This window comes from Drosophila elegans, unplaced genomic scaffold, assembly GCF_018152505.1.
Source record: "Drosophila elegans isolate 14027-0461.03 unplaced genomic scaffold, ASM1815250v1 contig_183, whole genome shotgun sequence".
NCBI lineage: Eukaryota > Metazoa > Arthropoda > Insecta > Diptera > Drosophilidae > Drosophila > Drosophila elegans.
In genome coordinates, this window is record NW_024545550.1 from 6,159,912 (window position 1) to 6,171,618 (window position 11,707).

General features: G+C 47.2%; 4 protein-coding genes across 5 annotated transcripts; 3 read left to right on the plus strand and 1 right to left on the minus strand.

The window, feature by feature from the left end:
- Positions 1-433: 433 nt before the first annotated feature.
- On the plus strand, positions 434-3,111 carry LOC108143608 (phosphate carrier protein, mitochondrial). 2 transcript variants are annotated; one of them, XM_017268132.2, is made up of 4 exons: positions 434-573; positions 1,162-1,373; positions 1,995-2,759; positions 2,830-3,111. In XM_017268132.2, the coding sequence occupies exons 2-4, from the start codon at positions 1,175-1,177 to the stop codon at positions 2,994-2,996; spliced, it is 1,131 nt and encodes a 376-aa protein (XP_017123621.1). In that variant the 5' UTR covers positions 434-573; positions 1,162-1,174; the 3' UTR covers positions 2,997-3,111. The 2 variants fall into 2 exon arrangements, with proteins under 2 accessions (XP_017123621.1, XP_017123620.1); XM_017268131.2 differs by having other exon boundaries at positions 466-577.
- A 448-nt stretch (positions 3,112-3,559) lies between these two features.
- On the plus strand, positions 3,560-6,338 carry LOC108143571 (ATP-dependent RNA helicase DDX24). The gene is made up of 5 exons (XM_017268081.2): positions 3,560-5,046; positions 5,105-5,224; positions 5,282-5,734; positions 5,791-5,974; positions 6,036-6,338. Exons 1-5 carry the CDS (start codon positions 3,636-3,638, stop codon positions 6,292-6,294), a joined length of 2,427 nt encoding a protein of 808 aa, XP_017123570.1. The 5' UTR covers positions 3,560-3,635; the 3' UTR covers positions 6,295-6,338.
- On the minus strand, positions 6,288-7,808 carry LOC108143572 (sister chromatid cohesion protein DCC1). Its single transcript, XM_017268082.2, has 3 exons — positions 7,704-7,808; positions 6,509-7,648; positions 6,288-6,456 (listed from the first exon to the last, which is right to left on the minus strand). Exons 1-3 carry the CDS (start codon positions 7,739-7,741, stop codon positions 6,357-6,359), a joined length of 1,278 nt encoding a protein of 425 aa, XP_017123571.1. The 5' UTR covers positions 7,742-7,808; the 3' UTR covers positions 6,288-6,356.
- Positions 7,809-8,244: 436 nt separating this feature from the next.
- On the plus strand, positions 8,245-11,114 carry LOC108143554 (putative sodium-dependent multivitamin transporter). The gene is made up of 2 exons (XM_017268063.2): positions 8,245-9,478; positions 9,541-11,114. The coding sequence occupies exons 1-2, from the start codon at positions 8,497-8,499 to the stop codon at positions 10,320-10,322; spliced, it is 1,764 nt and encodes a 587-aa protein (XP_017123552.1). The 5' UTR covers positions 8,245-8,496; the 3' UTR covers positions 10,323-11,114.
- Positions 11,115-11,707: the final 593 nt, after the last annotated feature.

The following is an 11,707-nucleotide window of genomic DNA, read 5'->3' on the forward strand; positions in this document are numbered from 1 at the left end:
AAAAAAAAAAAAAAACAATCACAAGATCTTAATCTTAACCTTGATCCAGAGCGGTACGATGATCGATCGATTGAGTTGCCAACTTCTCGTCCTCCGATCAGCTGGCCGCACGTTAATGAATTTATTTTTACACACATACAGTTTATAAGCAACGCAGACGTTGTTCAATGGGCAATTTCTCGGCTGCCTGTGGTGGCCAAAAGTTGCCAATTTATAAATAACAATGTCTGATTAGGGGTTGTCAAGGGGTTTTCAGAGCAAATATATTCAACACTCACTACAAAACAGTTTTATTACATAGTTTAGCTGTGATATATGCTAATTCGTTTTTTACCCGATACCCAACCGTTATTAACCCGCAAACAACCGGTTCGTACTCACCGCACTTGGCAACCCTGGACAGAAGCTGCTAGCTCTCACTTTTCCATTGCAGCCATTGCATTTGGTTTTCTGGTCTGGCGCACGACGAACGTTGTTTTGGGTCCCAACATTTCAGCCCAACAACAACTCTATACTTCAACCATATCTCTGGCCTATCTGCACTTCACTTCCTTCGATCCCCTGCACTTTGAAGTGAGTGAGTCGAACCGTTTCGCTTGCCGAAAGCCGTTTTGTTTTTCAAATGTTTTCGAAATATGTACAAAGTGCTCCGATACGTACCGAGAGGCAACTATTACGCAATGCATAAAAAGTGTTTGGCGTACGAGAAAAAAAACAATAGTTATGTAAAAATAATTGCATCTATAAAATCTTAATTTGAGACTTTTGGATATAAGAGAAAGTCTGAGTGGAACGTCTAGCAATCGCTTTTCGGAAACAGAAAAATATGTATTACCATGGTTATTATTTTAATATTTTAGTAATTGTTTTGTTTATCAATTAGTTTAAATGTTGTTATGATAGGTGGTTAGATAACATTTTAAGCAAATAGGGTATACCCAGAAAATATATATATATATATACTATTTTTGATGGAAAATACAGGACCTAAACTTGGAAAAGGTTTTCCAAAAGTATATAATAGATGAGTCTTTAAATATGAAGAGGACACTAACGGGCTATAAATGTGTGGCTTTAGGTGGGAATTTTTAAAACCAATTTGATTACATCATGGCCTTAACCTTGATGCTTTTAAACCCTTGATCTTTGTATTTTTTTTAGAAAACAAGACACCATGTTTAAGTCCCTCTTCGATGCCGCGCAGAACTCAACGTTCAAGTCGCCATTCACCAGCGTCAACTGCCAGGCTGCCCCGCCTGCCTCCGCCCCCACATCCTCCGCTGTGGTGACCCCCGCCCTCGCCCTCAAGGATGTCGCTCCCCGCCAGCTGAGCCCCAACCACAACTTCGCCGCCGCTGCGGCTGCCGAGGGTGGTAAGTAGGACGATCACTTAGAAAAACCTCTCATTATATTTAACTTCAATAACTCTTTATGTAAACCATTAATATAAAAAAAAAAAAACTAAATCATAAAAAATATAGTTTAAATTAAAAGGAATTAAAAAAAATTTAAATAGTTTTAAACGCATAAACACATTTAAAAATAAACTAAGCCAAAAGTAATTAACACCTGTTGAAACTTTAGAACTTTACTAAATTGGTATTTAATTAGGATTTTTCATATTTATTTATGAATTTTGAATTTCAAAATCAACCTCCTAAGTTATCAAAAAAATTAAAAAAAAATTTTTAACAAAAACCAGAGAAATAAACAAAAATATTTTTGATATTATTTTGAATATTAAATGTATTTTTTTTTTTTTGACTTACAAAAATTTTCTAGGTGTTTGTGCTGGAAAAATTACTCTTCTCAAATTTATTATATCAAAACTAAAAGTTAAACTTATCAATACAATTTTCAAGAACCTTTTGGGTGAAAATTGAAGTCCCCAAAATGTTTTTCTATTTACTATTTTTTTTTCTATTTGCATTATTTATAGCTTAAGAACACTAAGATCAGTTTTATAATGATGCTCTATTCTAAATACACGGCAGACTCCTGCGAATTCGGCTCGAACCACTACTTCCTGCTGTGCGGCCTGGGCGGCATCATCTCGTGCGGCTCCACACACACCATGGTGGTGCCGCTGGACTTGGTCAAGTGCCGCCTGCAGGTGGACCCGGCCAAGTACAAGAGTGTGTTCACCGGCTTCCGCATCAGCTTGGCGGAGGAGGGCGTCCGCGGACTGGCCAAGGGCTGGGCCCCCACCTTCATCGGCTACTCGATGCAGGGTCTGTGCAAGTTCGGCCTGTACGAGGTGTTCAAGAAGATCTACGGCGACGCTATCGGCGAGGAGAACGCATTCCTGTACAGAACCGGACTCTACCTGGCCGCCTCGGCATCCGCCGAGTTCTTCGCCGACATCGCCCTGGCGCCCATGGAGGCGGCCAAGGTGAAGATCCAGACCACGCCCGGATTCGCCAAGACGCTGCGCGAGGCTCTGCCCAAGATGACGGCCCAGGAGGGCGTGACCGCCTTCTACAAGGGCCTGGTGCCGCTGTGGATGCGCCAGATCCCCTACACCATGATGAAGTTCGCCTGCTTCGAGCGCACGCTGGAGCTGCTCTACAAGTATGTGGTGCCCAAGCCCCGTGCCGATTGCACAAAGGGTGAGCAGCTGGTGGTGACCTTCGCCGCCGGCTACATTGCCGGCGTCTTCTGTGCCATTGTCTCGCATCCGGCGGACACAGTGGTCTCCAAGCTGAACCAGGCCAAGGGAGCCTCCGCCCTGGACGTGGCCAAGCAGCTGGGTTGGTCTGGTAAGTAGTGTTATTTGGGTCTATCTGTGGCTCCTTCATCTGAAATCTTTTCTTTCTTCCTTTTCTCTAGGACTCTGGGGAGGTCTGGTGCCCAGGATCGTGATGATCGGCACCCTGACTGCCGCCCAGTGGTTCATCTACGACGCCGTCAAGGTGTTCCTCCGCATGCCACGCCCACCACCACCAGAAATGCCCGAATCGCTGAAGAAGAAGCTGGGCGTGACTGGCGAGCAGTAATTCAAATATATGAGCCAAGTGTTTTTTTAATTTAGAGCGAGCAGAATGTTAAACGAATTAAACTGGATTTGCATAGATAAACCACACAGTAAATAAAAACTATTCAAAAATGGAACGATCTTTGAATTAAGGATTTGTCCCCAGTTATTTATTTTAATTATCTTAATATTTTGTATTTTCTATATTTATTAATGATAATTGGAAGCCTGAAAATAAGTCAAAAAAGTGTTAACAAATGGTATCTAATTGATGCTTTCTGCATATTTTGATGAACAAAAGAGCTTAGAAAAATAATGTGTGTTGAGAAGATTCTAGGTGATATTTGTGTTAAAGCTCTTGAACTAGTTTTCGTAAAAGACAAGATACATAAATTTATTTTAAATATGAACGATTTTTTACAATCATCGTTAACGGAAATGTATTTTAAAATGTATTTTAAGGTAGACCCCTAAGTCATCATTCAAACAACCGCCAAAGCTCGAGTTTGTAGTTCGGCATTGTTCAACACTGAAGAACTGGCACTTGCCAACACCGAACAGCTGTGCATGTCAACAAACAGCAGCAAGAAGAAGAGGCATTCAACACGCGGTCGGCGGGCTGCAGTTAAATTCAACTTTTTCTTAATTTAACATTTCAAGTATGGTCCAGAATAAACAGAAAACCGCAAAGCCGCCAAAGGCAGCGAAAAGTGCTGCCAAGGAGGATGCAATTTCCAAGGCGGAAAACTGGCAAAAGGTGAAAATCAAGGGCCACGTGATATCCGATGATTGCGGTGGCTACGAGGGATTGATTGGTCTGGAGGTCCTCAAGGACTACGATGCAGCGCTGGTAAAGTCCACGCAGAAGAGGGTCAGTTCCCGCAATCCTGCCAGAGAACGCAAACTGAAGAAGAAAAAGAGGAAGGTGTCCAAGGGCGGAGAGGAGGACTCCAGCGAGAGTTCCAGCGAATCGGAAAGCGAAGAGGACGTGGTGGCCGCAGCCAAGGCCAGTAAAAAAGCTCGTCTTGCCGAGCGGCACGCCCAAAAAATGCAGAAACTACGTGAGAAGCGGGAAAAGCGAAAGGAGCTTCGCAAACAGAAAAAAGCAAAGGGCAAGGAAAACGATAGCAGCGAGGATTCCAATGATGAATATCCGGAAGATCGTTTTGCACTTCTACGACCGCCGCCTTTGGATGATAAGGAAGGAGCCGCCCAGGCGGAAGAGGAGTCCAGCGCCGAGGAGGCACCAGAACTAGTGCCGATTTCCACAGACGAAGTGGAAGATGTCCCCGCCTGGAACGGCCTGGGAGTTCCCGCTCCCATCCTGCGTGCCCTCGGCGAGCAGGGCTTTAAGGCACCCACTCAAATCCAGGCCTTGACTCTACCCGCTGCCATCCACGGCAAAAAGGATATTCTGGGAGCAGCCGAAACTGGCAGCGGAAAGACCCTGGCCTTTGGCATACCAATGCTGGCTGGCATCATGGAGCTGAAGCAAAGGAACATTCTCTCTGGCATTCGAAAGGCGCCCAAGGTGAAGGGACAGCAGCCCGAGCCAGCGGCCGATGAGCACGAGTTGACGCCTCCGCCGGAGGAATTGGATCATGTTTCCGGAGCCAGTGAAGAGGAAAGCGATGCGGAGGAGCATGCCCAGCGCAAACAGACCCCCCTGTACGGTCTGGTGCTCACACCCACCCGGGAGTTGGCCGTGCAGGTCAAAAATCATCTGGTGTCGGCTGCCAAGTACACAGGCATTCGAGTGGCAGCCATCTTCGGTGGCCTTGCCGTGGCCAAACAGGAGCGCGTGCTTCGACAGTGTCCAGAAATCGTTGTGGCCACACCTGGTCGTCTCTGGGAGCTTTACGCCCAGGGCAATCAACATCTGGGCAAGATCGAGGATGTAAGCTTCCTAGTCATAGACGAAACGGATCGCATGGTGGAGAAAGGGCACTTTGAAGAGCTCAGGAGTCTTCTCAAGGTCCTTAACTCGGATGAACAGAAGAAGCATCAGCGCCAGAACTTTGTTTATTCGGCCACGCTGACATTGATTCATGACCTTCCCGATCACATGCAAAGTATGTAACTTAATCACCTCCTAATCCCTTTAAATTATTTTTTAAATTTATCTTTTAGAGCGCAATGTGGGCAAACGACCCAAGTTTGTGAAGCAAACGGTGGATCAGAAAATTGAGAGCCTCATCGAGGAGCTAGGCATCTCGCAACCCAAAATTGTAGACATAACAAGCACACAGCGTGAGTATTTCAAGTGAATATTAGGTTAAATATCCCATTTACAATTGTTCTTTGCAGAAACCGCCCAAACGTTGACCGAGAGTCGACTGCTGTGCCCAATCGATCATAAGGATTACAATCTATACTACTTTATTCAGCGCCATCCCGGTCGCACCATTGTCTTCTGCAATTCCATCGACTGTGTCAAACGACTAGCCACGCTCTTCGGCTTGCTGGACTGCAATCCTTTGCCCCTCCACGCCAATATGATCCAGAAGCAGCGCCTGAAGAACCTGGAACGCTTCCGTGACTGTCCCACGGGCTTGCTGATAGCCACTGATGTGGCTGCCCGAGGTCTGGACATACCGAATGTGGAGCATGTGATCCACTACCAAGTGCCGCGCACCAGTGAGAACTACGTCCACAGGTCGGGTCGCACAGCCCGAGCCAATAAGCACGGCATAACCGTCATGTTCATGGAACCGGGCGAGGTCAAAAGCTATGTGAAGCTGTACAAAACACTAGAGAGAAGTGAGTAGTCGGATTGGTAAAACGAAAGATGGTTTATTTAACACTAACCATTTCAGCTGAGGATCTGCCACTTTTTCCCATATCGGAACGATTCCTCCCCGCTGTCAGGGAACGCGTGAATCTGGCGCGCGACTTGGACAAGGAAGAACTGAAACTAAAGCGCGTTCAGAGCGAGCGCGGTTGGATGAAGAAGCATGCCGAGGAAATGGACATGATCATCGATGGCTACAACGACGAGTCGTAAGTCTAATAGATAAGGCATATTTTGTAGAGAACTACAACTCATTACTTCTAAACGCAGGGGCAGTGACCAGGACGAGGATCCCTTTGTCATCGAACGACGGCGCAATCGCCTGCGAGTGGAGACAGTCAGAGCCCAGCTTAACGCTCTTCTGGCCAAACCGATCTTTCCCAGAGGATTCAGCTTTAAGTACCCCAACAGCGAGGCAACTCAGTTGGCCACGAGTCACTCCCAAAGTGCCGTGGACACCATGAAGGCGGCCATAGAAGACCAGAAGCAGGCCAAAAAGGATCGCAACAAACGTAAAAGGAATGCCTAGGACAAACTTAAACTACCTTTATTAAATAATGGATAAAAGAGTTACAATTTTGGATGCTTCAATCAATGCTTTGACACAAAGTATCTCACACCTCCGTCTGTTAAAGACCGGGCGTGCTTGGCCAGCAGCGTGGATACGGACAAAGTGGGGGTAGTAAAACATCTGGATTGAAAAAAAACTTTAGAAAATCCCAAAACTGCTGTTATCAACTCACTCTATGTACGGTTCCATTTCCTCCATTGTCCACCTCTTCTTGGTCTTGAACATAGCCTTCATACGATCATTGATCGTGGTGGGCAGCTGCTCCTCGGCCAGCGAGCGGATGCAGGGCTGAGCCCCCTCCTTGTCGCAGATACCCAGACCTCGAAGGTACTTCAAGTGGCAGGCCATGCCTTCGGGCAGCGCCTCCTGCCAGGTGCGCATGAATTCCTCGTTGCGGAATCGCAGGCCGGGCTGGAGAATGTTCTGTGCCACAATCCTGGCCACCAGTGACTCCTTGTACTCAAACTTTCCCGGACACCGATCGCTGGGAGTGGTATAGATATCGAAAAGCCCCGCCACAACGTCCTCGGGAGCAATGCCCTTCAGGGCATTGATGGTTTCCTCTCTCTCCACTTCGTCCAGTGCCCAGGAGTTCTCGCTGATCACTCCGAGCATCAGACTTATGGTGCGGTACTCGTATTCGTACTCCATCACCCGCATCCGGCCGTCCAGCTCTATGGCTCGATAGTGGCTCAATCCCTCCATGAACTGTGCCCGGCTGCACTGCACCGTGTCCAGAAGTTGGGACAAGGTGAAGAGCAGCTTTTGCTCCACGCAAAACTCGTTCTCGGGCCCCGAATAGCGAGTCAGTTGCAGGAGCTCGCCCAGTTTGCGGAAACGCGGCTTGATCTCGCGGCACTCGAAGTACTCGTGGAACACTTTGAGGACGTGACGCTGCTCCAGAGTCCGCGGAACCTCCAGCTCGTCCTCCGTGCTGTCGTTGAGGCTCCGCTCCAGGGAGGCATTGGCGTTGCCTGTGCGTGGGCTTTTAAGCGGTGAAGTACTGGTGGCAGCGGCGAACTTCAGGTCCGGCACCAGGAGCAGGCTGTTGGAGATCTCGGCACCCTTCACGTCGTACGTTCGCTCGTCGGTGCAGAGCACCACCTTCTCGTTTTGGCCGCCCTTGAAGTGCAGCGTCTGGCCGTCGCGGATCTGCTCCAGCATGTGCCCGTCCAGCTCGAGGAGACGCAGGTTGTCGGAGTCCACGTCCGCCGAGGGGAAGTACAGCGCCTGCGTGAGCTGGGTCAGCTGGCGCTCGTCCAGCTTGGCGTGTTTCACGATGATCTTCACATCCTCCGGCGTGCGCACGTAGCTATTGAATGGAATCAGGGTTAAGGGTCCTTTGGAATGTCGACAGGGGCACTTACTGCTGGGGGGTGCACTCATCCACCTCCATCAGTTCCATATTTGCAGAACGTAAACAACAACCAATTGAGCAAAACAATGGGCGGGAAGATGAAGTGTGACCATAGCGCCACGTAGTTGCCACATCGCTAGAGTTTATTTGAGGTACTATATTTCAATTTCTGAAATTTAAAAAAAATCAATTAGCCCCTAGCCTCACTTTATATAAACTTCCTGGATATTTTCATCTATTTAGTTCAACACAAAAGTTTTGATATTCCCTAACTGACGAACACCCAAAATTAATTAAACATAAACATTAACTTAACTTGATGGAAAAAAGGCCAAAAAATACGAATAAATATATTATTAAGTATAGGAAAAATATGTGTCCTTAATTTAAAATCTCTCTTAATTTGATGGGAAACTTCATAACGACCGAGTACCGTTGAAAAAAATCAACTCTGGCAGCCCTCTTCCTCTGGTGTTACCGTATTTCAGTATTTGTAATGTGCTGGCTTATTTAAACTACCCAGGCAAGGTCACACTCGCAGCGCAGCTGATCAGTTATTTAACGGTCGAAGCTTTCGCGAGAACGAGAACGTTTCTATCTGCGCACTGATTTCGGTGGCAAGCGTGTTTTGTTTTTGCCCGTTGCCGTGCACTTGCGCCCAGTTTAGAAAGCGCTGACTGCGGGAAAGGTCGTTGTGTCGGGCGTTCAATCACTGCCAGTGACGTTTGTGGAAAATCAATTCGGATTGGTGACGGACGTCGACCTCCGTGCGCTGATAAGCGGAGAGCCCTAGCAGCGGCAAGATGCCCGTGGGAACGTTCGACGCCTGGGACACGGCTGTCCTGATCAGCATCCTGGTCATATCAGCCCTGATCGGCATCTACTACCGCTACACGGGCGGCAAGCAGAAGACCACACAGGAGTACCTGATGGCGGACCAGAGCATGACCACATTCCCAGTGTCCTTCAGTCTGATGGCCAGCTTCATGTCGGCCATCTCGCTGATGGGAGTATCCAACGAATCCTACGAGTTCGGCACCATGTTCTGCGTGATCAACATTGCCTACGTGCTGAGCACGCCCATTGCCGCCTACCTCTTCCTGCCGGTGTTCTACAGGATGCGGACGACCAGCGTGTACGAGTACCTGGAGCGGCGCTTCGGCCAGGCCACCCGGCTGTCGGCCTCCCTGGCCTTCACCGTGCAAATGATCCTCTACATGGGCATCGCCCTCTATGCTCCGGCCCTCGCCTTGGAGGCGGTGACCGAGATACCGCGGTCGATGGCCATCGTGGTCATCGGACTGGTGTGCACCTTCTACTCTACGCTGGGCGGACTGAAGGCGGTGCTCATTACGGATGTGTTTCAGTCCTTCCTCATGTTCGCCGCCATCTATGCGGTGATTGCCGTCTCGGCCATAAAAGCCGGAGGATTCGCGGCCATCTGGGAGGTGGCGGTGGAGCGAGGCCGTGTGCAGTTCGATGACTTCTCCCTGGATCCCACCGTAAGGCACACGTGGTGGTCACTCATCATTGGCGGCATGGTCACCTACCTCTCCCTCTACGGAGTCAATCAGACGCAAGTCCAGCGGCTGCTGAGTGTACGCAATTTGAGGAGCGCTCAGTCGGCGCTCTGGTGGAACTTACCCATCCTGGGAATGCTTAGCTTCAGCACCATCTTCAGTGGGCTGGCCATATTCTACTACTACCGCGACTGTGATCCGGTGCTGGAGCATCGCATCGAGAAGCGCGATCAGGTCATGCCGCTCTTCGCACTGGACACTATGGGTGAGTTTTTCTTTAGGGAATCCCCTAAAGAATTTCTCTAATTTCTGTTATTTTTCCGGCAGGTCAATATCCTGGATTGTGCGGCCTTTTCGTTTCCGGAATATTCTCCGCCAGTCTCTCTACGATTTCGTCGGCAGTTACCTCACTCTCGGCAGTAACGCTGGAGGATTACCTGAAGCCCTTGTACAAGGCGATATTTAAGCGCACGCTCGTCGACTCCCAGTCCACGTTGCCCACAAAGGTGGTGGCCTGTATTTTCGGACTGCTCTGCATCGGACTGGCGTTCGTGGCTGGCTCCATGGGTGGAGTCCTTCAGGCCTCGCTCACCATTTTCGGAGTTGTGGGCGGACCGCTGCTGGCCGTCTTCACCCTGGGTGTCGGCACTACGCGCACCAATCAACGTGGCGTGCTTCTGGGATTCCTTGTCTCGCTGTTGGTTTCCTTCTGGATGGGTTTTGGCGGACCCAAACCAAAGCCCGTTACCCTAGAGTTTAGCACCTCCGGATGTACAAATGCCACGGCGCTCCTAGCACATGCCATTGAACTCGGCGCTAATAGCAGTCCAGTGGTCATCGAACCGCACTACTTCTGGTTATATCGAATTTCCTATATGTGGCTAAGTGTGATCGGCTTTCTTATCGCCGTGGTCGTCGGCTATGGCAGCAGTATTGTGCTGGCGCACTTTGGATGGACAGAAAACTCGGAAATCTATTTGGACAAGTATCAGAAGCAACTGGACTACGACCTATTTGCACCCATACTGTCTCGTCGCTGGCGTCGCCAAGCGGAACAACGAAACAATTTGGCTCAGGATGAGACGCTCACCAAGCTAACTCATCAGTAGTTCCGGCCGATTAAGTTTTAGAGTAATATATTTATGAACAATTAGGAATTTGCAGGAGGAATTAGATTAGTCTTGTTACGGATGTCGTACCTAAAAGTGCATAACTATGTGACCTTTTTGTATACCTGTGTGAACTAAACTTGCATACAGAGCGACCAGAACAGAGTCTTCCATATACATATAAACAACGATAATTATTAGTTATTAACGGTGTTGCAAATGTTCACAAGCTGATCGTTAAGTGGCCTCGTAGATTAGTCAAATGTTTTTTATAATTATATCTAAAGAGAAGAATATTACCTCAACAGACTTTAAGAAGCGACAATAACTACATTGAAGCGTGTTGGCCGATTACTTTCCCATGTTGGCCATTGACAGCCACAATGCCCACATAAATTATTGATTTAGTTGTACACTTAGTTTTGCTGGAATATTTATGTTCATACCTACTTAACTTAATTTAATTTGATCCCTGAATTGCTCGATATTTTCATAGTTTCCAATCTTTCATTTACATAGTACAGCTCTAGGTCAGGGTTTTATATATATACACAATGAGCACCCCTATAAATAGTTACTAAAATGTTCTTTCATTGTGAATTGTGTTTACATATATATGTACCTTTAGATTACACAAATGTACTATAGAAACATTTACATATGTATATACGCTTGTTGTGTCACAATCAATTTTGAATAATAAGCTATGAAAGTTATATTATATGTATGCATTTGTAAAATCAAACTGCTGACCATTAAAAACAACTGTTCTACAAAATGTGACTGAGAAAACAGACGTTTTGTGTTCTGAAAACATTAGGCTTGGATTTCAAGAATTACTTTGAGCAGCTCATGTGTTTTGTTTGCTTCTCCGAAATCACGATGAGCTGAGAATTTACTCCGATAAGCAAATTCGTATACTATCAGCTATCAAGGTTGCCCAAGGCTCTCCCCGCATTGCGTACTCGATGAAAAATCTATTTTGGAACGAATGGCATAAATCTGTGCGCTTACCTTTGCCAATTGACAATTGCGCCTTGCGGGCACAAAGTCTAATTGAGGGTCGGGGACAGCAAATTGCTAAGAATTGGAAAAGGCATGGGTCACCACGAGAATGGGTTTGTCTGTAAACAAACGCCAATTGAAATATGTCGAAACATCGTTAACATATCTTGTTTGTGGAAAGTTTTCTGATCGAGGGTTCAAAGTACCAATAGACTCGCATGACACACATTTTTGGCTAATGTTCTAGCGAAAGAAGAACCGAAAGCGTCAGAAAATAATAGTTAGTTAAACTCTGAGCGACTTTTGTTTACCCTTTTGTTACGCTTGTTTTTGTTTTTTATTTTGTTGTAAATAAAAGTGTATTGAAGATAAAGGAGGCA